At 40.2% G+C, this 26,245-nt stretch overlaps 1 protein-coding gene across 6 annotated transcripts; it reads right to left on the minus strand.

The window, feature by feature from the left end:
- Positions 1–950: 950 nt before the first annotated feature.
- Positions 951–19,633, minus strand: PITX2 (paired like homeodomain 2). Of its 6 annotated transcripts, none has more exons than XM_024216947.2 (5): positions 19,493–19,633; positions 15,880–15,935; positions 15,341–15,478; positions 4,354–4,559; positions 951–2,229 (listed from the first exon to the last, which is right to left on the minus strand). In XM_024216947.2, exons 2-5 carry the CDS (start codon positions 15,923–15,925, stop codon positions 1,666–1,668), a joined length of 954 nt encoding a protein of 317 aa, XP_024072715.1. In that variant the 5' UTR covers positions 15,926–15,935; positions 19,493–19,633; the 3' UTR covers positions 951–1,665. The 6 variants fall into 6 exon arrangements, with proteins under 6 accessions (XP_024072715.1, XP_024072712.1, XP_024072713.1 ...); XM_024216944.2 differs by having other exon boundaries at positions 15,341–15,481; XM_024216945.2 differs by lacking the exon at positions 19,493–19,633 and adding an exon at positions 19,148–19,302 and having other exon boundaries at positions 15,341–15,481.
- Between the last annotated feature and the right edge of the window lie 6,612 nt (positions 19,634–26,245).

Consider the following 26,245-nt stretch of genomic DNA (forward strand, 5'->3'; position numbering starts at 1 on the left):
CCCCTACACAGCAAACCGGCGATTTTTTTTGCAGTTTGTTAAGCGTTTTATATTTTAATTAATTCTTGATTTTTTTTAACTCAAAAACCCCATAAAAAAAAGGTTATCTCTCAACCTCCATTCTTCCCCCTCCCTGTTCCCCACAAGGCTCTTAACATTCGCACACATTCATTCCCCGTTCAGATGTCATCGGATGGGAGGGCCAAACTGTAATTCATCTTGATTTACTTCATTGTCCTGGAGATGGCAAACTATAATCCTGTATAATTTCACGAACAAGCAGGTTTAGAATTAATGGGTCAATATTATTTAAAACAAAACACAGAGAGCACGACCTTTTCTCTCAACTACATATTGCAGTACAAGGCTCAGGAAACTTCAGGCTAACCTCTCAACCTCTTGGGCTCTCAGAGGTTGCGGTTATTTGGAGTGGTCTTTGCTTCTGCTAATGTCTGAAAAGGAATTTGGAAATAGAAATGTAATATTACATGAAAGATCTCTCTACTTAAGAAAAAAAGGTGACTGTGGGATTTGAATAGGAGGTGTTTTTTTGCAAACTTTTTTTTAGTATTTAATAAAAGCTACCTTCACAGCGGGAGCCATTCACTCTATACATGGATGCAGCAACTTTGTTTTTCGTTGGAAATGCTTGAGTCCACCAATCTCAAATAATCCATGTTCTGCTGAGCTATTCATGGGAATAATGGAATCCTGTCTATTTTGCAGAAGTCAATCGTTCCAAGGCCGGAGTTTATTTAGCATGTAACTTTAGTGTAAGGATTTTTTTTTGTGGGGAAATAACTGTAATTTATACGTATTACAGTAAAAATGACTGCACCGTGTTTCCAAAGAAGGGGATCCAGTGTCATCTATCAGTCAATCAGTGTGAAGTAGTTACCACTATGCAGTTAGTTCATAAAAAAAATTCCAGACAAAATTGTATGCTGTATATTTTACTCCCATGAAATAAAACACATTTTTCATGTTTGCTGAAAAGTAAAACAATAATATTGTACGAAATGTTATACACAGGGCATGTTTTACATTGCAATTTCAGAAACATCATTGCATCCACCAGAGATACTATTCTAAAACTGATATTCACACAATGTTTTTAATAATAATATGTTAGAAACATACAGTGTCGCATTTAGTATATACATTCCCTTGCTCGCAAGCGAAAAATCCTAATCGCTTCTGTGTAACATGCTTTATTTTAAAGCCTAACCTTTAAAAACACTGTTGTGATATTACTAACAACTGCTTTTATAAAATTAATTTGACATTTCCATATATATACATCCTTTCAGTCATTTTTTATGTTAACAATGCTAAACTTAAAAAATAACAAGCTTATAGTAACATTAAAATGTCATATCATATCCAGTCAAACATTTGTCCATATGTGTGTGTGTGTGTGTGTGTGTGTGTGTGTGTTCTTGTAACTGTTGGAAATACTCTTAGTGAAATATGTCAGAATCTGCAGGAGGTCCTTTGAAAACAAAGGGACTATCTTATTTCAGTGGTTTCATTTTCTCTTTGTTTTCTTTCTTTCTTTCTTTCTTTCGTTCTCTTTCTCTATAGTGCCCATTACTTTCTAGTATAATTCTCAGTCTTTGTGGGAAGGGGGAGGGATTCCCATTCAGTATTTTATACTTTAATATCTCACACGGGTCTGTCCACAGCGTATTGGCATGCGCTCAGGTTGGAAGCTGGGTTCTGAACACTGGCGTATCCAAAGCTGGAGTGCTGCTTGGCTTTAAGTCTCAGACTAGCCAAGCTAGAGTTACATGTGTCCCTATAAACATAAGGAGGTGTTGGAGGAGCATAAGGACAGGCTGGCGTTGGCACTGCAGAATTCAGAGAGGGATTGCTCAAGTTGTTCAAGTTATTCAGGCTGTTGAGGCTGGAACCAGGGACCCCAGTGACTGCAGAGGGCACCATGCTTGAAGACATACTCATGGATGAGATGGAATTTGGAGGGGAGAACATGCTCTGAGAAGACAGAGGGTTGACATTCATAGAGTTGAAGAAAGGAAAGCTTTTGGTGGAAAGGGAGGCAGAGGTCAGGCCTTTGGCTGCCCAGTTGTTGTAAGAATAGCCGGGGTACATATCATCGTAGGGCTGCATTAGACCGTTAAATTGTGGACCAAAGCCATTTTTGCAAAGCTCAGCCTGCTGGTTTCTTTCTCTCTTTCTCCATTTGGCTCTGCGGTTCTTGAACCAAACCTTTAAAATAAATAAATAAATAAATAAATAAATAGATAAAAGGTCAGGCGCGGTTTAGTTATGCAAAAACTAAAATCACAGCACTTTGCTAACGGTGAAGGTAATACAAAAGATATCACGTGTTCCTTTGACAAGAGAAGTGACCAGTGTAAAACGGGATTGTATTTTTCACTACTAACAGACATTTGTATTTAAAATGGTTATTCAAATCTACAACTCCCTGAAGTTTGCAAAATCGCCAAAGAAACTCTCCGGGAACCGCAGTGCATACTTTAGCGATGTTTTGTTCTAGCACATTCAGACTGTGGTAGCTGCAGATCATCACATAAAATATTTGTTTTAGAGCACACATTTTGCAAATTAGTTTTTCTTTTGTGATTCCGAAACACACATTCGCGCCACAAAAGACATCGCGTTTACAACATTTGCTCCCTGTCATTTTACAAACGGGAGACATTAAGTGGGAAAAAAACACACATCAAATCTGCAAATCGAATGCAAAACGCGTAGAAAACCTGCAGAATTTTGCCAGGGGAGAAAAATTATATTTCCGATTACAGATAGAGGGAAAATACGAATACATCTCAGCAGCTTGTTTAAACGGCAAGCTCCCCATGTGCTAATCTTCAAAAAACCCCAAACTCTTATAAACAAACGTGTCCTCCTGCTTTTTGGCAAAGTTTGCCTTTTAACAACGTGCTAAATGAGATCTAAGGTCCCTCCCTCCAGACAATGGCTAAAACGTGTGCCTTTCTGCAAATCTTTCCAATCCACATCTTGGTGTCTGATTTGTCAGCCAGCCTCCTGCAAAGTTATTTTGTGTACTAGAGGCCTTCCCTCGCTCCTCTTTGTTTACACAAACGATGTTTTACATTACAAATCTCTAACTGTACAATTAATCCTTGACACTGCTTACACACAGCTATAAACCAATATCATGCCCCACTCACATTCACAAAATATTGTCAATTTAAAGCAGCAAATGTTTCTCCAGCTATCTTCACAAAACATCCATCAGTTATATTGCACTTCATGAATAAAAATATAGAGTGTGAAGTGGTTGGTAAAATTACCTTAACATTTTATAATCCGATATTTTACCCACGAGTCTACTAACGATAGACAAAGAAAGCAAAGTGACTGTTTTCAACAACAAACAGCCTAAATGAAGGAGACTACTTTTTAAAATAACAATGAGACCAGACAGATTCAAACAGTTTGCAATCCCGTTCTACTTGAATTCATCAACAACACATATAGCCTGATTTTTTCCTCTCCCTTTTTTATATTTCTTAATTACTCACTGTATATTTCCACTATTCAGTTTAGTCTGAAGTCTACAACTTGACTATTTTTAATTAAAATATATGTTTACTTCTAAATTTCCGTAGATTAAGTTAGTTCCTAATTTAAAACAGAGGCCTTTATTAATTTATTTTATAGGTCTAATCTAATTCCAAAGCATTTAAGACTAAATAGACTTTTCCCACAAATAAAACACGTTTTTCTGTTTACTGTATTTTTATAGAATCCTTGTACAAGTAGAGCAATAAATGAACCATGGGTATAGCAAGGATCTCTGGATTCATATTTTGGGTCTATTTTTGAGCGAGGGCCTCACAGTAATGGGATTGTATAGGATCAGGATTTGGCCCATAATCCTGATAAATCTTAGCACTGTGATAGTACCATAAATCTAAGGGGGGGAAGGGGGGGGAAGCGCTTGGGTAGTTATGAAACCAAAAGAAAGAGAAAATGCAAGGAAGGGCATGCCCCGAATGCCTATGAGGAAATAAAAGCCCTTGTGTACGTTGTGTCTTTTTCTCATTAGAGGCAGCACAGGTTGAAGCCTGTTTCAAGTTGCTTTCTTGGCTAATGTTTTCATTAGCATTTCGATCAAAAGGAAGAGAACACATTGCACAGTAAGGGCGAAACGTGCAATGCACCATATTCCAAGGAGGGAGATCATAATCTGTCTCGCTTTGACATAAATGTCTTGCTCCCTGATGCTTTTGTGCAAAGGCTCTGAAGTTTGGAACGCAAACTGAAATCGAAAGCAGCTGCAGTCGGTCTAACGCTTCCCCCACCGCCAGGCAGCACCGGGCTTTCGGCGTCTGTACCTACCCTGACTCTGGCTTCGGTGAGGTTGGTCCAGACGGCGATCTCTTCTCGGGTGGACATGTCCGGGTAGCGATTCCGCTGGAAAGTGGCCTCTAGTTCTTGCAGCTGCTGGCTGGTGAAATGAGTCCTCTGCCGCCGTTGCCTCTTTTTCTTGGAGGGATCGTCAACCCCGGCATCCTCATTTTTACTCTGCTGGTTTTTCTCTTTCTCTGTAAAAGAAGGGCACCCAGCGTTCAAAAGGCTGCTCCTTAATGCTACGAGAAAATGTGGCAATTATTTCCCTACAGAGAGAAGGCTCATTTGACTGGATTTTGTTAACCTTGTATTTACAGCTAAGATAATTAGGTGGGCATATACACCCCCCCCACACACACACACTCTCTCGACCGCATAGATCGATGTATCCGTTTCTATAGGTTATAGAGAGAGGCTATATCTGCAGATTATATAAATACAGATAGAAGATGTAGATATAATATTTATCTGTATGCACATAGTTCTGTATCCAGATACATAGCGTTACCTTGTCTGTACATATGTAGTTATAATAAACACGCACGTAGTATTTCATGGAGATAATATAGTTATAATCAGACCTTGATTCAAATACCCTTCCAAATACAAAAGTAAATGATAGTCCCTACATGTATTGTATCTCGCGCATTAAGGTTCACTGAGGATCTGACTAAATAATTGTCCCGGTTGAATATCCTTGTTCTCGCCTTGTGGACCCTCTTTCCCCATAACTCCCCGGTTGAAGGGCGCCGAGGGGTCTCTCTCCCTTTCTCCGCAGCTGGATGCTGGGGCAATCTGTAGCCAAATGGGAGCCGCAGTGAATCCCAATGCAAACCCGCCGGAGAGTCCCTGCAGAAGCAATTCATTATACGGGGGGAGGGTTTTCCCTATGCTCCCAATGAACACACAGACCGAAGGCAATCAGCCGGGCTCTGCTGCCACGAGAGACGCTCAGAGGAACCTCAGCGCGGTTCCAATTCACCTCCCTTCACTCAAGAGAAAATAAGAAGAGACTGCGGAGGAGGGGGGATCAGCAGCGAGACTGAGCTGAGGGACAGGATGATGCAGAAGTTACCACGGGGGGTTTGTAAGCGGGGGGAGGCAGCAGGATGGGTGGTTGTAGCCGCAACCCGGGATGGACCCTCTCTTACCTGCGGCCTCGGGGCTGGAGGTGTCCGAGATGGTGTGCACCTCCAGCCGGTGTTTGGAGGAGTCCAGGGAAGAGCGAGACTGCCCCGGCGCTACAGCTGAAGCCATGACCAGTGCCGACTGGTGATGATGGCAAGAGGATGAAGAGGAGGAGGAGGAAGGTGAAGTGGAGCACAGCTTATTCCCGGCTCCCAGGCGCTCCAGGCTTAACGGATCTTTCATGAAGTTCATCGGCAAAAGAAAGCCAAATAGTTCTCTCTCTGTGTGTGTCTCTATGTATATATATATATGTATAGCGATGTATATATAGATATATACACACTGCACCCCCTCTCCAAGGCGCAGCGTTGCAGAAGGCGCAGGCTCAACTCCCTGGTCCAGTGGGAGACAGAAAAGCAGCAGCGGTGGACGGTGTTCAAGAAGCAGCTTGTTACCCTTTCTACTGAAAGAGTCCTAAGAAGTCTAATGTGCAAGTCCAGCCAGCCTTAGCTAAAGTCTCAAGGAAAATATACACAGAGGCGCACGGGGTTTTCTTTGTGGCGTGAAGGCAGCAGGAAGAGGAAAAAAAAGACGGAAAAAAAAAGGAAAAATCGACCCTATAATAATAATATTCCTAATAATAATGAATAACCATAGGAACCAAGTCTCCTGCCTGACACGCTAAGGCGATGGCAGTGTCAGTCAGTAAGTGTCAGAGTGACAGGGGCAGGTAGATGATATTATATCCAAGGCAGCAGCAGGAGCAGCCCTCCCCAGCTCAGCCACTCTCTCTTGTGCACACATCTACACACAGCACCCAGGCGAGCAATGGACCCGATCAGCTCAGCCGCTTCCCTGTTTGCCCAACATCTTAAAACCAGAGGAGGCCTTCCCCGGGCAGTGATGTCACCCGACCCCTTCCCTCCCTCCTCCCTCGCCCGGGACCCGCTGCTCAGGGCAGGAATGATGTCGCTCCGGACCAATCAGAAGCGCTAGGCGGAAGGCAGACTATAATAACCGCGACCTATCAGAGAAGCAGGGCTGGGCTAAGTAATTCACTCTGCGGAACAAGGGGCTTGTGAAACCTGCCGTGCCCAAATTGCAAGAGATTGGGTATTTAAAGGAGGTGATTCCAAAAGGGGGTGAAGGCATATGTGTGTGTTGGGGAGTATGTCTATATATACCCACACATTTTTATAAATAACATTTATTAACGTTCCACAGTGATATGGGGGAACAACATACTTTGCTGGCTTCACACATTTCTACATTGAAAAGCAGGCTGCTGAGAGAAAGAAGAAGAAACAAATAAAACCGAACTAATCTTAAAATTTCAACCCAAACTATCATGGATATTACCCTAGTCTTAAAAAGCCTTTCTATAATTGCGAACAAGACAAATGGCAGGTTATAAATCCGATTTACAAACAAACAAAACCTAGATTGTCAACGAGAAATCATCCTTTTACGCATGATCCTAGCAAGTGTTTAGTACTACAGTCTCGTTTTACAGATTTGTTGAATAGAAACGACAACACCGAAAATACCACGCAAGTCTAAATGACCATTAATAAATCAAATAGATAATAAATTATACAGTGTTATACCAGGTTGACTAACGGATTTTTTTGCCGAAAAATTGGTAGTTTTCGAATTATAGCAATCTTTTAAATTTTATTGGAAAGTAATAAACGAGATTCTCTCTAGCTGATCCTTACACTATATTTGTAAACCTTGACATTTCTCACTTTTCTTTTACTATCTTATTTATTTTCCTGTGATAATTTCAAAGAAAACAAAACCAAGAAAATCTCATTTTTATGCAATATATAACCATCCATCATTTCAAGGAGATTTCAAACAACTGATCACAGAGACATTTTCTAAATTCCTTTTATTTTTAGAGACCATTTTCTTTCCTGTCGTCTTGAACAAATTACTAAGTAAAACCAAAATTATCCAAAGGAAAGAGAACGGAGAAATATAGAGCAACAATGTGACTACGAGGAATCAGACACCGCTAACGCCGAGATATTACGGTGATGGGCGGCAGTATAAAACCCTCCCATAGGCTGCGTCTCAGAGCACCAACCAAGAGCTAATCTCCCTCCTACATTCTGATTTTGTTTCTGTGTCCTGCTATATTACTGCAGTAGTTATTGGTGTGAGATAGTAGAAATATGGGGAGTTCTTCAGCAAATCTCACATTGTGTGTCCTTCCATGTTGGCCACATGACTGGAAGGTTCTTCAATCAGAAGATGGGCTTGTCCCGCAGATAAAGCAAGAGGCAAATATATTTGAACCTATCCGTTTGTCTCCTTTGAATCTAGTTGCAAGAAAACACCTTATCCCAAATATTTGCAATAGGCTCGGGAGTGGGCCATAGCAGTGCCAGGGGGTTTTAAGTAGCACCCCATTGATTGGAAGAGTTCCGTTTAATGGCACGACCTAATCCAGACACCGAAGTTGTATGTGCAATTTACTAAAATTGTTCCTATACTTATAATTACTCTTCACAATTCTAGATGTCTGGGAGTTTCCCACAGATGTGACCTTTCTTAAGCCAACACAACTTCCAAGCTTCCCTTTCTTTTATTCATTTTTTGACAGGTCATTCTTATTAGCTGATGCTCTTTCTCTCTGTATTATCGCTTGCAGTCTTACTTATCGCTAAATTATACATATTACTTTAGCAGCCTGTTGGTAAAGAAGGTTAAATTAATTTACATTCTGCTCATTATCTGGTGTTTAAATGACGTGTTTTATCCCTGAGATTTGGCAAAGAATCTCTTTCCTCAGACCCCACAGCGTTTCGATGGAGACAATGCTCTTACATTTGTAGTGGATTTTAATCTGATAAGACTCTAATTTGCTTAAGTCTTTTAAATAGGGGGTTTTAAATGATTCTAGCCGTTTTCTTATTGAATTTCCTCTAATTCCCCCAAGATCATAAAGTATATGTGCAAAGTAAATATTTCCTCCCTTTGCACCGGCAGCAGATGACCTATAACTAAGTCAATATGAATCCAGCTCCATTCTGCACAATTTGTTTACTAATCATATTCCAGTTTCTTCTTAACCTCGCTGTACTACTGTGGTCCTGTACTCATAAATCCCCGAAGCCCTTGTTAATGAAAGGACTCCATTAGGACGAAACCAATGCCTCACAGTGTCATTATTTTAAACGCAAGGCTGGGACATTCCTGCGCGTTAGATTTGGAGGTTCAGAACTTCAGCAAAGTAAGTTCTGTCTTTTAAGGGAAGTCCGGGAGGTGAGTGGGTGGACAAGGCTAATATAACAATTGCTATTTTCTAATTCTGTATTTCAGGGTTATATTGCAAATAACGGGGAAAATTAGAGAAGCACGAGACCCTTATTACCTTTACACAATTTGTAAAGGAATAAATCTCTCTCTGGTTAAAGAACAGAAGCGATCTGGGAGAGGGGTTGGAGGAGAAAGATTACAAGGCTTCTATTTTTATCTAGGGCTTCCACTTTTATACGTGGAGTATGGGCAAAGTGTGTGTGTGTGTGTTGAGGGGGAAGAGCTATTCTTCATTTATATTTTTGAAGACGGAGCTTTTTAGTTTAGAAATGCAAACCTTTCCTTGAATCCTGGGATTTAACGAAAAGACATATGTATGGTTTGGAAACTGCAAGGCACTTATTATGCACTTTGTGGGTTCCTCTGTAATGGGATGCTATGTTGAATTGTAACTTGTTTGGTCATAAATCATTATGATTTTTTTGCCTCTGTCATAAAGCTTAACGTTGGTCAATTTTGTACACAAGACTCCACATGCGCAAATGCACGGTGTAACTCGTAGTCAGCAATGGGATTTAATGTTCTCTGATAAGAGATTGGATTTGGTTTCTTTTTCCCTCTTCCAGACAAATGGTTTGGAGGATTTTTTGGGGTCTGACATAGAGCCATGCTGTTTTGTCACTGTATTAAGCAACCGATTATGCATTTTAGTCTTATTTAGTGTTAGATTTTACTGTTCAACCCCGTTTGGAAACGCCCTGCAACAGAATCCTAGGGATTGTTCTTTATCTTAGAATGAAACGAAACGGTCAGTTCTCAACAGCTACTCTGCTAGGGACTTTAACAATGGAAGAATATGAGGATGCGTGGCCAACCACGCTCCTTTTTAATGGGCATTTTTAAAAGATTATACATTGGAAATTTTGTCTGTATGTCTGTCTCTTTAGTGTCCCTCTCCCTTCCCACATTCTGGTCCAAATTCTTAATTAATCAAAGAACAAGCGCCCACCCCACCCTACGCTACCCTACCCTACCCTGCTTTGACGTCTTTATTGTCAGCGCTTTCCTGTTTCTATTAGTATGTCAAGAATAATTACACATGTAAGTGACTGCAAAACCATGCTTTTCTATATAGTGCACAGCACGCAGTTTTAGTGACTGTTGCGCATTTGAAATTCTGAGTTGAAGGATTAGGCGATTTATAGTTTGCAGACTCCCTTGGTTGTTAGAATATTAGGCGCTGATGGAAGAAAAAACCTCAGCTCTGTCAAGATTCTTTTGACAAAACCCTGGACTCCCTTTGGGTTCCTTTGCTCTAGTGGCGCTAACTGGCTCTAACTCCTTCTCCTATCTGGGTTCCAGATAATAGATCAAATGGGTCCCCTTGTAAAAATCTGGATTGTGTTAAAGAATCACCAGAGATATTTTTTTATATAGGACCTTCCTAAAGAATTTGAATAGAATCATTGCTGGTCCCAGCTATGAAGCATCTCCCGGAACCTAATGGGCTATCTTAGATCCATTTCTACCTGAACATGTGTGTAGTGGAGGGTTGGAGTGGGGGGAAGTAGGAATAGAGACATTTTCAGGTATAGTCAGAAGGGAAGACTACAGTCACTTATTTACAATACTGTGATTAAAACTCCACCATTGCTTCGCCCCCTGTCCTTCCTCCGCCCCAGCCATGAGGGTAGCTAACATTCGGCATTAGTTGTCATGGTGACCGTAAATCAGATAAATCCAAAAATACCCACCTTTAATCTGAGATGAAGTTTTTATTTCCCTAGCGAAATAATATTTTAAAAGCTGTCAGCTGACACACACACAAAAAAAACCCCCTCAACCTAATTGTAGGAACCCAAGTAATACATTACTGCTAAAGGTTTAAATTAAAATGTCAGAAGTTGTTTATTTTTTAATTCTGGTAGAATCTTTGGTTCTCTTTAGATTCCAGATCCTCACAACCTCTGTGCAATGGGGATTTCGGAAAGGGTGAAACAAACAAACAAACAAACAAAACAAAAACCCAGCACCTTTGATTGTGGGCAGATTTCCTTCTGCAGGGTTTCTTGGTCTTTCCACTGAAAGAGCTAGTGCTGGTCACTGTCAGGACAGGATACCGGAGTAGATATCAGACCAGTGGTTTGATCCATTATGGTAAATCCTATGTTTCCTGATCATTTGTAACCGTTAGCCGGGGGGAGAGGGGGCTACAAATTCTGCACAGATTTAAATTGATCTCTGAATGAGAGAAAGAGAGAGGGAAAGAGAGAGCGAAATCTTGAAACAGGAGCTCAGCTGACCTGCTTAGCTGGATACCGCTGTGTTTGCAAGACATACTGCAGGTATTTATTTTCCCACTTTTGCCTTCATCTACTATAAGATCATTGTTTCTAGACGTAATACTCTCCTAAATGGATAAATTAGTTCTTATGTAGAGTCTCCAGCTAGTCCTGTTGTCTTTTACCTTTGGCTTGTTGTCTTTCGCCTATCTTGGATTACCGGGTATTCTCCTAGATGAAGAGCCATTAATTACCCATTCAGTCAATATTAGGAAGACGACAAAGCTTTTTACATAGGATTAAGAAGACATCAGATTGTTCCATTAGTATATTCCTCCTCACGAATAAGCTTTCGTTATACATTTAGTTTTCCCTGGGGTCAGTCTAACAACTGCTGCATCTATTATTGTCAGACGACGACGACGACGAAAAAAAAATCAAAGGAACAATAAGTAACTTTTAATTCTCATTTTGCAGAGAATATTTGAAGGGAAACTTAAATTTGGGGTAGGAGCTGCTATAATCGCATTGCCCCTGGAGAGAGACTCAGTCCCAATCAATTGCGGAAACACTGAAATGTAGTATATGACCAGAGTGTGTTGCTGATTTAGAAACTGGAAACCTCATTTCTCTTCCTTCAAAGGCTCCCACCTTCACTGTTCAGCTCCCAGTCTCTATCTTAGTCCTAGGCCTTCCTTTGCTCTTTTAGGACTCTCTTTCTTTCCCAGGCCAGATGCTTTTCTTTTACCTTACTCAGTCCTTTCTTCTTCAGGTTTCCCTCTTTCCTTCTTCTCAAGGTTATTTTCTCTGATTCCCTCTAACTGGCCAGGCTGCTGTTAGGAAGCCAAATGCCAATGGTTTCTCTACCCCTTTTTGGACACGGTTGCCATCCTAAATTACATTTTGGTACTGACACTGTTCAAGCAGCACACTGTACTTCCTGGCATGCAGACTTAGCTATGGTGACATTTTGGTGGTCTCAGGTGGCTTTTCCACAATATCTGCACTGGCAGTGCCCCTGAAATTTGTATCTCGCTGAACTAATAGGATACAGAGATTTTCAGTTAGGCTGGGATCTGGTTGAATATCCATCCATCTATTAGCCATCCACTCACACACCTACATTAGGATAACTGTTGATATTGGGTTCTTATAAGAAACTAGACTATGAGTGGAGGGGCGACAGAGGGCTACCAAGCTTGCATAGTTAGCTTTAAACTTGTGTAAAAATAAGTGATAAATACCTTCTTTAAACAGTGGTGTACCTAACTTTGCAGGGGAATATGTACATAAAGATGAATGAGTGGGGGATTTTCTAAAAGTGATGTTAAATTATTGAATATTCAGCCGCAAATAATTAAACAAGTTTAACTAATCAATTTGCGATGTTGAGAGCGATGGAATAACGCAACATGTTATTTCAACATTATATATTATGAGCCTGCTATTCAATGACTGGGTTATTAATTACGTAACATGATTTCTAAAGTGGAATTTACAAAAAGATAAATAATTATTGCATATACTCAGCATGCCCTATCAAAAAGGCCAGGGCACCGCACAGAAATTAAAATAAAATAATAATAAACAGTACTTATAAAATGTAATGTTTGTGGCTGTGTGCGTCCCTCCTGACCCCCCCCTCCCCTCGCACTACACAGTTTTAGTAGTTTTATGTGGTTTGTCACTAAGAAATACTTTTCCTATATTCCATGTTATGGCTAAATATAAGATTAGAATATTTGCATTTAAAATTATTTGTAGCAAGAATATTTTCATATAGATATTAATATGACTGTGTACATTCCCATTTATTTTAATAAAGCCTTTATTTTCTGCTGAGCTATGAACATGTTCAGCACTTGCAGAAACTCAACAATCATTTGTATTTTGTAGGCTCTCTTACTGTGATTTCCCCCCCTTACATATCTTTTTTCTCCAAAGTCACAGTGACCTCAACAGTAATTGTACAAAAGAAACTATGGCAGGATATGCTCCTAAAGAATAATTGTTTCGTGTCTCTGATACCTGACTTGATTTGTTAGAAGTAAATGACATAAAAGATGAAGTTGCTGCATTTCCTTCTAACCAGGCGATACAAAAATAAGGTGGAATAAAAGATTTAAAACAGAAAACGAAAATAAAATAATTTAGCTAAATAAAGAAATATAGGGTTTATATTACTTTCAAATAAATCATCCTAACAACTGAGGACATTTCGGGAGTTATAATTATTCATTAGGTATTAATATAACGGTCTGTATTTATACATAGCTCCATGTAGAACAAATTCCACGAAATGTTACCATTTAAAAATTCCCAAAAATTGCCAACAAACTCAAGGTTTTCAGCATTACTTTAACACATATTTTAATTAATGGTATTAAATATGTTTGGATAGCAATTTCCCCTTCAGTCTGAAGGGGAAAAAATAGACTTATCGATATTGCACTAGGCAGGAAATTTTACATGTAATACAATAATCCAGACTCATAATTAATGGTTAAGAAAATAACCATTTGTTTCTCAGCAAGGGAAGTAAAAGCTACCATGTCATAGAGCATATGTGGATATTATTTTTATAAAAACTTAGAAGAATAAAACTGGCTTGTAAGGACTCATAAATTTATTATAGCAGAAAGGTCCCCACTTTCCCATTAGCTCCTGCTATAGTCTTTGATTAAGACCACCTGTTCATTGAGGGAAAAAAAAGGTGAAGGGTAAAAAGGCCTTTGTTATTCTCAAACCATATATAAACCAATGTCATCCTTCCTCTCCACATTATTTAACAGCTATTACGTGTGGATGAAAAAGTGCAAAACACTGATAAACCTTATTTGTGCACAATTTAATATCATGTATTTTTTCGGGATGACAAATTATTGGGTCATAATACTTTAGGGTTTGGAATTGTCTCTAATCTTGGTGTTTAACTATCCTCTGGTCTAATCATTTATTTTTATGAGGAGCTCTCAAACAGTGATTAAAACTTCCAAACGGGGAATGGGGGAACGAACAATTGCAAATCACTGGATGTTATCTGAGAAATATTAAGCTATTTAGCCAAATAGGGTTAATACTATATTCTTACAAGTAAGTGTTTAACCACAAGACCAGGAATACTTACATTATTAGTTCAGTCCAGTTTCCTGTACTATTTATTCACTTTAATATACAGTATTTTATTTAAACAAAATTATGCTCCTCTTGGATTAAATAGGAACTTGAAATAGAGAGCTTGTTTTCTTCTTTGTAATATGTTTGCATTGATGTATTTCTTTACTACATTTTGTATTCACATATTAGAGCCACTAAAACTTGAATCAAAAAGGGGGTGGAGAGATCCTCCTACAGTGGAAGCTAAAAGGTTTCCTGTGCCCCCCCCTTTTTTTAAAAAAGAAAAAAGACATTTCCGATACTTAGCGGAGATAGTTACCCAAAATGATTCTTATTTTGAACTTTTAGCAACAATTTTTTATTGTGAACTTTAATTTTAAAAAATGCTGACGCAAACACTTCCGATTAGGTACACAAAGAGAACATTTTAAAGCACAGCAAAAATGTGCATTGAAAGAGTATGAATGGGTCGCATCAAAAGGAGGCTGATACAGCCCGACAGTCCACTCGACAGACCCTGCCTGCACTCCTTACTCAGGCAACCCCTCTCCCCTCCCCCTTTCGAACTCCGTGGGAAGTGTTCCCTTAGCAAAAAAAAAAAAAAAAAAAAAAAATAGCGCACGAGCTGGCCCTGAAAGTTGTTATTCACAACGTGCACTCTGCTCTTTGCACGGGGAAAATACCTCGCGAAGAATATCCATTTTTAATTGCGTTGCACGCCCCACAGCAAAAAACCTGGACCCAGTTAACTTTCTGGCAAGTGGGCTGCATTGTCCAGTTTCCCCCGTTTGTTACTTCTCTGAGCAGTGGAGCAGATGTACAGCAGCAGAGGTCGCTGTTGGACCACGTTTTAGCTCAGGACCGGCCTACCTTCCCAAACAAGAGTGTGGAGGATGTGAAAGGAGTCTGGGAAACTTCCTCTGCATGTCCCCTATCCAAATAACAACCAAGACACTTTTCACTAGAATCCAACCAGGACAGGTCACTGCACACCTGAGACAAGCCCTTTGGCTTTTAGTTAAAAAAAAAAAAGAAAAAAAAAGGAATTAACAAAGAGGGAACAATTAAGCATCCAACCTGTTGGAGTCTCTCTTCCCCTTCTCTCACTCACATGTGATAGGGTGAGTGATAAGAAGGTGACTGGGACTGAAGGGAGGCGGCCTGGGGGGGCTCTCGCTTACCGTTGGCGCTGGGATGCTGCCTCCCGAAAAGCTTGCTGCTGGTTGCCTCTTTCCTGCCCTCTGGAGAGTCACTGAATTCCCCCTTTTTAATATCAGAGTCTTTGGAGAAAAGACATTCAACTGTAGAGGGTTGCACCCCTACTAGAGAGAGGACGAGAGGGAGAGAGACAGAGAGGAGAGGTTGTCAAACGTAGAAGAACTCTGCCAAAGCACCATTATTGTGAACATTACAGTCCGCGTGAATTTCACCGCAGTACAAATAATTTAAAAGTCCAGAAAATATTTATCTTTAATTTTGTTGACTATTAAAGTATCAGCTCTCTGCATAGAGAGAAAATAATATTTGATCAATCTGCACATCAGTATTTGTAAATGTAATATGTGATTATAAAAATATACGCGCATATTTTGCTCTCTCTCTCTCTCTCTCTCTCTCTCTCTCATACGGATAATACACAAACATTTACATTCGAATAAACCACTCGTCTGCCTACATAAATAATATGTCCATATGAATCGATCGGAAATATTGTCCTTACCTAATTGAACACAAGCCGATACTAGCTTACGACAGTTGGACTCCATCACCCGTTATCTGTAAAACATAAAATTTATTGGATTTTATTTTAAAAATGCTTACTGAAGAAAAATCAAACCTCAAAGGAGCAGTGCTGTAGTCAGTGTGAAGCATGTTGCTCACATATTTTCGTAACGATTTTTACAAAATACATTTAAAAAAATCAGAATCAAGTTCACCTATTTTTCACTCAGAAAGGGACACACTGGTATTAAAGGGCAGTCATAATGATCACAATGATCAAGGCGATCAAACATTTCTGCCTTTACTCCCTTTAAAGAGTCGCGGAATTTATTTGTGAATGGCGAACGGACGTTTGTAAACACTTATCTACTATTTTAAAACTTTGCAACCAAACTTTTCCTTAGCACATTTTAACTCGGTTGTTTGTTGATTCATAATTTGCTCAGAGGATAGAATACCTGGCATGTACAAACTGAGTTTAAATTAGACGGTAACATTTGATGCAGCAGATTTAGCTTTCCTATAAGTAGCACAAAAGGGGCTTCGCACTTTCAAATAATCATCTACTTTAAAATAATGTAAGGTTACTAGGGGGTAATACAACCCTGCGCCAGGCTCAATTTCATTTCATTGTATCTTTCTCTGTATTACGTTCTAAAGGCTACCACGGCCCCCTTTGGTCTAGGAAACCCTCAGACCCCGTTGTGCTCCGCTCTCTGTTCAACGAGGTTCAAACAGTAAACCCAGCACCAATGGAGTAGTTGTAGTTAAGAGCAGGTAAAACAGAAGCACGAGCAGATTGCAGAAGTGTATCCTAGGGAGAAAATCATTTGTATTCATTAAGGATACGCCGCTCATTACACGTGCTGCCTCCCTGTCCTGGGGAAACCTGACAATGCGAGCCATGAGCGTCCTCTTTCTAATGTAGCTGGCCAGGCAGTGGGAACACGGTCTGTGACAGTTTAGGATCCCCAGCCTGGGAGCACTTGCTGGTCGCGGCAGGAGGTGCGCCTTCGCTATCCCTGTGCCAAAGAGCAGCAGTTTGGCTGCTCCAGATTTAGTGATTCTGCAGTAAAATCACAGGATTAGTGCCTGATTGAGATGTCTGTTCGTGAGATATTACAAAATTCATTATCACAGCTCTCTACTAACTCGATATGAAGTAACACAGATGGGATTTTATTAGTCCAGGCTTCAAATGTTTACTTATGATAATTTCTGGGGAAATTTGCATGTCATCATCATTTCGGTAATCTTTTCTTTCGTTCCTTCTTCTTCTTCTTCTTCTTTTTATTGTCTGAACTGGGTGAATTATTAGCAAGTGCTTAAAATGCCGCAGACTGGCGTTTACAAACATTTTTGATTACATAAATAATAATAAAATAACAAAATAATAATAATAATTAATAATCTACATGAGTATGGCTGAACCAACCAACATTCACATTTTCCAACGCAGTTTGCAGCTCTGTAAATAACACGGATTTTCTCCTAGGAAGTGAGAATTAAAAAATAAAAAATAAAAAAAATGGTCAAGGTATGTTTCTCAGGACATTTCTGAGTCTTATTATGACGCAAGAATTGATATTCAAAGCCAAAGAAGGATTTAGGAAGAACTCTGATCTGTATTACATGCTCCTTCCAATAGCTGGGCCTAGTATATGAGCTGTGGCTAAATTTTTGGGGAAGGCAATTAAGAAAACCTTAATTCCTCTCTGATGGTCCTTAAACCGGCTCTGTCAAGACAAGCCTTGCATGACAAATTCAGTTGCCTTGCCTCTTCGCTTTCCTTGATGGCTAATTTATCTAACAAATTGAGATGCACAACTTTTTTTTTTTCGAATGGGAAGTTTTTCTCTCCCCTCAAATGCTGCTGTCCTGGGATGAATATATTTTGTTAGTCAGAATTATTACTCTCCTGGCTTCAGCCGCTCAAATCCCAATCACACCGCTGATTTTAATTTTCTCTCTTTTAATTTTTATAAGAAATCTCAACTGGGGAATGGGCATAAAAGAAGAGGCAATTTTCCGTTGACTACAGAAATGACAACGCTGAATCATTTAGTAGTGGCTCTGCTCTCCCCTTTGGTTTTTATTTTAATTTCTCCTATCCATTTTGTCACTTTCAAACTATTTAATTATTTTTATAAATGAAAACAAATAGCAAACTCATAGACGGTTGAAGTATTTTCTTTTTCTTGGATTGCTGGGGAAATTCAGTTAATTAACAATCTGCTCCGAGCACTTAAACTATAGCTGACCTGGATTAATAATAAGCAATATCAGGTGAGTTTTACACATTGGTGTTATTTTAGAAACAAATTAATCTGAGGCCCTGGCAAATATCTTGCAAATCATATGCAAAACATTTTAATATCACAGAACTACCGGTCATAATTTGGAGTAAGTAGTTTTTGTAATATGGTAGGTGTTATTGTAGGTGGTTCATAAACGAAATCGGTGCTTAATTTAAGGCCTAATCCTGTAATCTTTATTCACTCGAATAATCCGTAGTGAGTCCCAGTGACTGCTCTCGTGAGTAAGGGTTACTTGAGTAAATAAAGGATATTTCCTTATACTGGAAATACAAACAAGCCTTGCTATTTACAATCTAGTAAACACAGAACAACGATTTAGATTATTTCTATTGTATTAATATTTCTTGAAGGTTATATGTAAGGCTATTCATTTATCGACATACACATTACACTTTTTCATGTAAAGCATATGCAATTCCTTTGTGCATAACACTCTTTTACTTCCCAGATATGCAATTGTCTGAAACTAGGTAAAAATCTTAAAGCTTTAGGTGACTTCTTTCCCTAACTTGATATAAGTTTCCTTACAGTAAATGATGTCCTTAATTTAAAAAATAATGTTCTGGAATGCTGCGTTTAGGAAAGAAATTAAGGTACGCATAGTTAGAGAGGAAGCGATCCACAACATTTTCATTTTATTTTGGAGGGGGAGAGGGAAAAAAGCACGGTGAGGAATGTAATCGAGGCAATATTTTCCCTCCACAAACAACGTACAATTAATAATCTAACTAATTAACAGTAAACTAAATTAACCAAACGCACTAATTTAAAAGCAGTTTTAAAAGACACAATTTTTAAATTGTGACCAATCTGAGCTGATCTAAATAATTAAACTCTCTTCTGCAAAAGGGCCTGTCTCGCAGGTAGTATTCTCAAGGCCTCATTTAATAGCTGGATTTTTTCCCCCTAGGCAAAACATTAGAAGCCTTTTAAAAAAAAACACCCCACTCTCAGTGACTTGACTCCTTTTATCTCTTGAACGCCAGTCCCTCCAGATGTATTAACGTGAAGTAGGTAGAGGAAGGTTCAGGGAGATGCACCGTTTTCCGAGACAACTCACGATCTTCTCTATTGCCATTGAACTGCCCCCATCGATCATTATTGCCATGACTGAAAAACAGTGTAAAGTCCCCAGAACGGCTCGACTCACGTCTGTCTGGAACGGCCCTAGCTCGCGAAAAGAGACATCAGAGAGTCCCACAAATCACCGATCGGGGAGGATCCCCGCACAGTGGAACCAATTCTCAGACTCGCATTATCTCACATCCCAGGGAAGGATGGGCCTCCACTTACCGGCTACTAGTTGAGTTTTCCACCCCGTTATTCTTCCTTCTCCTCTTCGAGATCGAGCAAATCCTGCGGGCTGGCTTGACTGCAGCGCCAGCGACGCGGGGGCAGAAGTAATAAAGGATCCAAACGAGAGTGCAGGGTTCCGTGGAGGGGGGGGAGGGCGGAGGGCTAGTGTATTCGCTGTGGGATCGGAGATCTTCCTGTGTCTGACTCGCTCTTTCTTTTACTCTCCGGCTCCCTCTCTCTCGCCCCCTCTCTGCATTGGGAGCGACGTGACGTCAGCAGAGATTCCACCAAACTCACTCCACCGAGGAGCGGAGCCGAGGGGGAGTGCAGGGGGCAGTGGAGCTGGGGAAGGGGAGGCAGAGACAGCGATACACAGAGGGGAGCTGCGCGCGGGAGGGGGGGGGGGGGGGGATACAATCTGCAAAGAAAGAGCCAGGCAGAGGGACACATAGACAAGAGAAGCGGGAAGAAGGGAGATAATAAAATAGTCAGGCTGTAGAAGAGAGATAGACACCGAATAAGAAACCGGAGTGAAGGCAGGGCAATTAAGAGCAGGATCTACATTACCTCTATGCTATATTAGCATTTGTATGTTTGACACACACGCGCGAAAATCGAAATGATGAGGCAGGAAAGGATGAAGAGTAATAGAAATTCTGAGAAAAAACAACAACCCTGAAAGTGTATGTGTGTGTGTGTGTGTGTGTGTTTGGGGGAGTGGGAAAAAGAAAAAAAAACAGCAAAGGGGAAGAAGAAACAAGCAAAGGAAGAATAGTTAGACCTAAAGAAGAAAACCGAGGTGAGAGAGAGAGAGTGGTCTGTGTGTGCTTGCTCGAGAGAGAAAGAGAGAGAGATGGGGTGGGAAACGCAGCGCTGGAGAAGTCTGTGCAAAGGGCCAGGTCATTTTGCTCTCGCTCAGGACTGTTCCACTAGTTCAAAGTCAACTCGGACCAGACTGAAAAACACATTGCGGATCCCAGTGTGCAGCTGGGAAGGGGAGGCACTGGCCAGTTTTAATGAAGGGATTGCGATGTACAAGACTCCGAAGCTCATTTAAGTCTAGAATTTCCTTTGCTGTAGATGCACCCAACAAGTTCACATAGGGTCGCTGATAACTCATTTTTTAAAATGACGAGGTTAAGGGTTCTGCAAGAACGGTATTACCCCCGCAATATTGTGCTTATCTAGATATTTACATTTGCTTCTGAAAATGTGTGCTACTGTAGGAAGCTATAGATAGAGGGCAAGAACAACTGCCTGGCAATTTAAATGTAATGTTTTGTTTGTCATTAGGAAAGAACATAGGTATTTGTAAACTTTATTTGTATAGGCTCGCTAGTAAAGTGCTATAAAAATCGGACATATGTACTACTCGGTGTGAAAGGTGATTACAAACAAACATTGTGTGCGATATTTTTTATATCCCTAGGTTTTTTGCACACACACACCTATATATATACTTATGAGAAACAACTGAAGTTATTGGAAATTTCCGTTTAACGTTTGATATTCGTAATACATCGTTTAAGGAAACAATATAATATCCAAAACATTAAGTTGAGTTTGTATCACCATCCATTGAAATTCGATTTTATTGAATTCTCTGTACTTTTTAAAAAAAGCACGACGCGGAAAGTATATATTTAAACCAGACAAATGATTTACTTTCCTGCTGAATATTTTTAGTGACTTCCCGTATATAGCTGCACTACTTGAAAAAATACATATTTGTTTTCATTACTTCTGACGATGCACATAATACGTTTGTGGGAATTTTCTTGAAGTATTTCATGTTTTGAATTAGTTTTAGTTAGTACTAAATGTGGTAGTAATTTTTGAGGATGAAAGCAAATTACTCTGAAAAAGGCTAAGAGCTGACAAAGTAATTTTATGGAAAGGGTTATCCTCTTTAGCTACTAAAGAAACTGAACTGCATTCTAACATCATCAAGAATTTATGACGCGGGTAGAAAATCTATTTAAACGCTAAGCGTTGTCCATTTAAACACGCCGCAAACAAATTGATTTACTTGAAAGAAATCAAAATGTATGTGTATGAGTTTTCTTTACAAAAAAAAAAATAATCTGTTCTTGGCACTCTGGATTTCTGTCCTTGGGACTGGTATGCTAAGTTAAGACAAGTTTCTCAACCAATCTGAAGAAGAAACAGAAGAGAGGAAAATCCACCAGAGTTCACCTAAAATTGTGCTGTCGATGAAAAATATTCGGATCGGTCCTCACAACCTTCAGTCGTATTTTTCGGTGAAATAAATGCGTATTTGTGTGTCTTAATTCATATAGGTACTGGATATAATAACGAAGGTAAATAAATACCCAGTGTTGTGACTGGGTTTGCTTTGAAGCCTCCGAAGAATGCGCGAGAGAACTCTGTACAGAGAGACATACACAGCTGTGCTTGCGCAAGTCCCCCCACTTTCCTGATTCAGAGGTTTTAAAGCAGCAGCCGCTTGCTGAAGCTGTCCCGTTTCTGTCTGGGCTCTCGCCTGGCCGTGTGCTGTTGCTACCCCCATGTCGGGGCTGCAGCGGGATCAGGAGTTGAGCTGGGCACTTATACTGGCCCAGAATCGGTACAGCTGAAGTGAGCAGCTGGTGGGAAATGCAAATGGCTCCTAGAGAAACATAAGATACAGGGTGATTTTCATTCCCTCCTCGAGTGTGTGGAAGGAGCTGGACATACGTTTCACGCTCCTAATCCTTCTTTTACATTTTTAGTCATACTCCTATTAAACAACTAATTAATGCTCAGAATCACCAGGGAATACATTAGACATGCTGCTGTGGAATAGGGGTTCCAGGGTGTCTGGAAACTGTGGAGCTGACTTAATACATGCATTTCCATTTTTTTTTCTTTCTGCCAAGGCAGTAAATGTAATATTAGAATTCTGGACTAGGTAAAGGCCGTGGTGATTGTATTTGTATTCCAATTTGCCTCAGACAATGTCAACAACTTAAAGAAACAATCGGACGAACGGTAGCTATGAGCAACATTTCACCATCCGCGGGACCAGTTTTGAATACTTGGGCTACTGCAGTTTTGTAGCAGGAGTCTGACATGATCCCAATTCTGCATTTCAAGACTGGCACAGTTTTACATAAACACCTTTGGCTCGGATTACTCCATAATTCCGGACCGATAACGCCTCTAACCTCACAACAGTCCCACAGACATACATTTTCCCTTTGCAATGATTTGAAAACGCCTAAATTTACTCATCTTCCAACATGCAGAAAAAGCCGTTTTAATACATTATTATTAATAGGATCCATTTCCAGTCACCTGGCATAGCGAGGAGTGAGGGCATGTTGGTTAAAAAGTGCTCGAGGATTCATAGTGGTAGTATTTTAATTCTTGAAGTCAGCTGTTGGACAAACCAAAACTGGAATTAAGATGCTTTGGTACGGTCAAACTGATAGAGCTTCTCCCACGGACAGGGAAAACCAACCCAACCCAACCCAGGATCAAATAGGGAGCAATACCCAAGGCAAACGTTCTGTACCCTGCGCCAATCCCCACCAGTGTGGGACTTGAGAGAGGTACAGTATTATTATTTTAGGAAGTGTGGCGACTACCATCTACTTTCTTCTCTCTTGGATTATGATCTCAACCCTCGCAAGCAACCACCCCCTCCCAGCGCCCCCCTCCCCCCGCCGGCTCCCTAACTGACAACAAGCGAGTATGTAAATACCAATGGCTAGCTGTGTTTAACAGCCTCAAACATTATTGATTTGTTGGCTGCTCGAAATTTTCTTTCCTATCCAGATCTTGTTTCCAAATTGTTCATTCAGGCCGTTGATCCCGATGCTACAATACAATAATTGTTAAAAAAGTAAGCATTTCAAATGGACCAATTGATTTGCATATAAATTAAAATGACTATGCCTTGCATATTCCAGTAGTTTATAATCATTGCGAAATTAGTGCTTAACCACTTGAGCTAAAAGAATATATAAATGTCTGTATTGACTCGCTAATGAATTACCTAATTAAAACGTCCTGAGGATGTTGGTCGTTAGAAAGATTGCTAAATCAGGGCACATTAGGGGTAAGGATGACAGTGTGAATCAATGCAGAGCAATCTCTGTTAACACAAAGTAATCTAAGCTTCACACAATGATTCCTGTATTTATTTTTCTATGCTTTGAGCTCTTACCCCTCTTCTATTAATTCTTGAAAAAAAAAAAAGAAGAAAAGAAGAGGAAGTGCAAATATTGCCCAGTTTGTTCTAGAATTTCTAATATCCAGAGCGATCTATCTGTAGTTTTCACTGGAGAAAGTACAGCAGCAGCTCTTTAACCGGGATGCCCTTAGCATAGACTGCGTTATACTTTCACCTTCCTGGAAAGAAAGCCCAAGCCACAGCCAGGAGCAGGGAAGCAAAGCAAAGCATGTGGAGACCATAATGTAATAGATATGCTAACTGAGCACTTACCTTCGCATGAGAATAGGAATAAAAGGTCTCTCTTCTTATGAGAGACAGTGCAAAGGAATGCTGGAAGTTCAGAAACAGGCTGGCGGTGTGAAAATCTGTAGCCTCGGGGGCTGGCCAACAACCCCTTTCATTTCAAGTACTTATTGATTTGCTGTTGTCATCTTCGGCGACGCAGAAGGACACTTGAAAGAATTTCTGATGGGGCTCTGATCTCAGGAACGAGGTGACCTGACCGGGCTCTCACCAAATTCTTAATTACCACATCAACTGCTTGGGGGGAAAAAAACACTTCGACAGCAACAGAGTTTGCGTATTCTGAACTTTTTTAATTATTCAGAAACTCTTTTGTCTCTCGCTCCCATTACTGTATGCGCAATTTCATATTAAATTTTCTCTCTCCACTAGTAGGCCCGTTTATCGATCAGCCTGATCTTTGGCGTGTATATCACTAACCTTCTGACACCTTTAGATCTTGTGACACTTCTAATAAAATAAAAACAAGCCAGAATTTCTGCAAAGGACAGTAAATGTGAAAACATATTTTAACCTAGTGAAAATAAAGCTTTTCTTTCTTTCTTTCTTTCTCCCACTGTAATGGAATCTCTGATGATTGCTAGCGCTCTGCACTCTCTCTGGATTTCAGAATATGTGAGTGGAAATGTACATTTAAACATTTCAAACAAACACATTAGATGTCAAATTGTAAATAAGGAGGGGGAGGGGAGAGAGAGCAGAGGGAGCTGTGTGTTACACTGTATCAGAACTTCAAACCTGCCACTTCAACTGACAGCTTTGTTTGAATATCATCAAAATTAGATATATACAGTTTGAACAGAGACAAAAAGGAAAATTCGTACAGAAAAATCAACATGGAAAATCTATTATCAAAGCCAGCACACTAGAATGCAAATGATATCTCTTTTACATCAGTTTCAGTACACTGAAGGAGACAAAATTTAAAAATGGCAGCATCACTTTTGACTAAAGGGAAACAATATACCTTTGTCTCACTTGGTAGATTAAAACACACACAAAAACCTGGATCTTCCTTTTATGAGTATTGTTTTTCATCTTGGTAGTGTGGATAAATAACCATCATCTAATCGCTCTTTTTTAACTGTAAAGCAAAATATTCTCAGATCTAGGTCTTGTTCCTTTGACCCTGAGAGGGTAGTATTTATTTTGGTGTCAGCACAGCAGTTCAGCTGAGTATGGAGAGAAACTGGGTTGGTACCTACCTCTCATGAGCCTGTGTAGTTAGTGGGCCTGCCAGACACTACATTTTGTAGTTTGAGTATCTCCATTCTCTTGTTAGCTGTAGTTGTGCAGAATCTGGGTGGTAAGCTTGCTTTTGCTCAGCATTTCAACATCCCTTGTTCAGCTTTTTAGCATCTTAGAAACTTTGCCAGGCCTCTCTTACCAAGGCTGATTCATCAATTCATGGCTTCATTGTAAACAGGCTGGGCAATTTCCCTGCTGTCCATAACTGTCTTTCCCTATGAATGTATTTTACACATTTCTGCAGAGCCAAACCCTATCAGCCAGACTCATGGCTATGACTTCTCTGAACTGTTTGATCACACCTCATCTGCATTACACTCTGTATTGACTTCCAGTTCTCCAACACTTTGTTTTTAAAACAGTGATACTTCTCTATAAAGCATTGATGAACTTGCAGTATTTTTCAGCCCTCTTTGCATCACTGTAGTTAATTATCTCAAGTTTTCCAGCTCTAGGTTGTGTGAGGGTCTGTGGGTCCCCAGCCTGCAGACACCACCTGGCAGCTTGCTGGTACCAACAAAGAGGTTGGTCTGGTGGACCCTAGCTCACCAAAGGCATGACCCAGAAAGCTCCTAATTGGAGGAGACCTCTGGCTTCTGTGATTGGCTCAGACTCACTATTTAAGACAGAAGGTGCCTCAGGAAGTTTTATGAGCAGTTAAGTTTTTTCTAGGTCTTTGCTGACCTACTCTCCGCTGCTGCCATTGGGAAGGCTGGATCTGGCTGGGTAACAAGTTTTAGCTACTGCCTTCACAGTATTCCTTGTGGTGGCAAATCTCTCTCCTTTCTGCCTCTTAGACCATCTGAATTCTGAAGACCTTAAAGTTGCCACTAGTTTATGGCTGTTGTGAACAATGATTCAGGGTAGGGAAAATTCTTTCCATCTCCTGACTCAATTCTCCACTCGGTTTCATAAGTGCAACTCCCATAGAAAGTGGAGTTGAACCCTTGCAAATGAGGGGAAAATAGGGTCCGTGTAAAAGGTTCCTGCCGGGGCTCGACCCTCCAGGGCAGGAGGGG

Source organism: Terrapene carolina, unplaced genomic scaffold (genome assembly GCF_002925995.2).
Source record: "Terrapene carolina triunguis isolate 2854851 unplaced genomic scaffold, T_m_triunguis-2.0 Scaffold706, whole genome shotgun sequence".
Classification (NCBI taxonomy): domain Eukaryota; kingdom Metazoa; phylum Chordata; order Testudines; family Emydidae; genus Terrapene; species Terrapene triunguis.

Coding starts and splice junctions, on each gene's coding strand:
- PITX2 (XM_024216943.2), bottom strand. CDS start 5,745: ATGAACTTCATGAAAGATCCGTTAAGCCTGGAGCGCCTGGGAGCCGGG. Junction 4,560..5,516: donor CTCCAGCCCCGAGGCCGCAG/GTAAGAGAGGGT, acceptor CTTCTTTTACAG/AGAAAGAGAAAAACCAGCAG. Junction 2,230..4,353: donor TCACCGAAGCCAGAGTCAGG/GTAGGTACAGAC, acceptor TTTATTTTAAAG/GTTTGGTTCAAGAACCGCAG.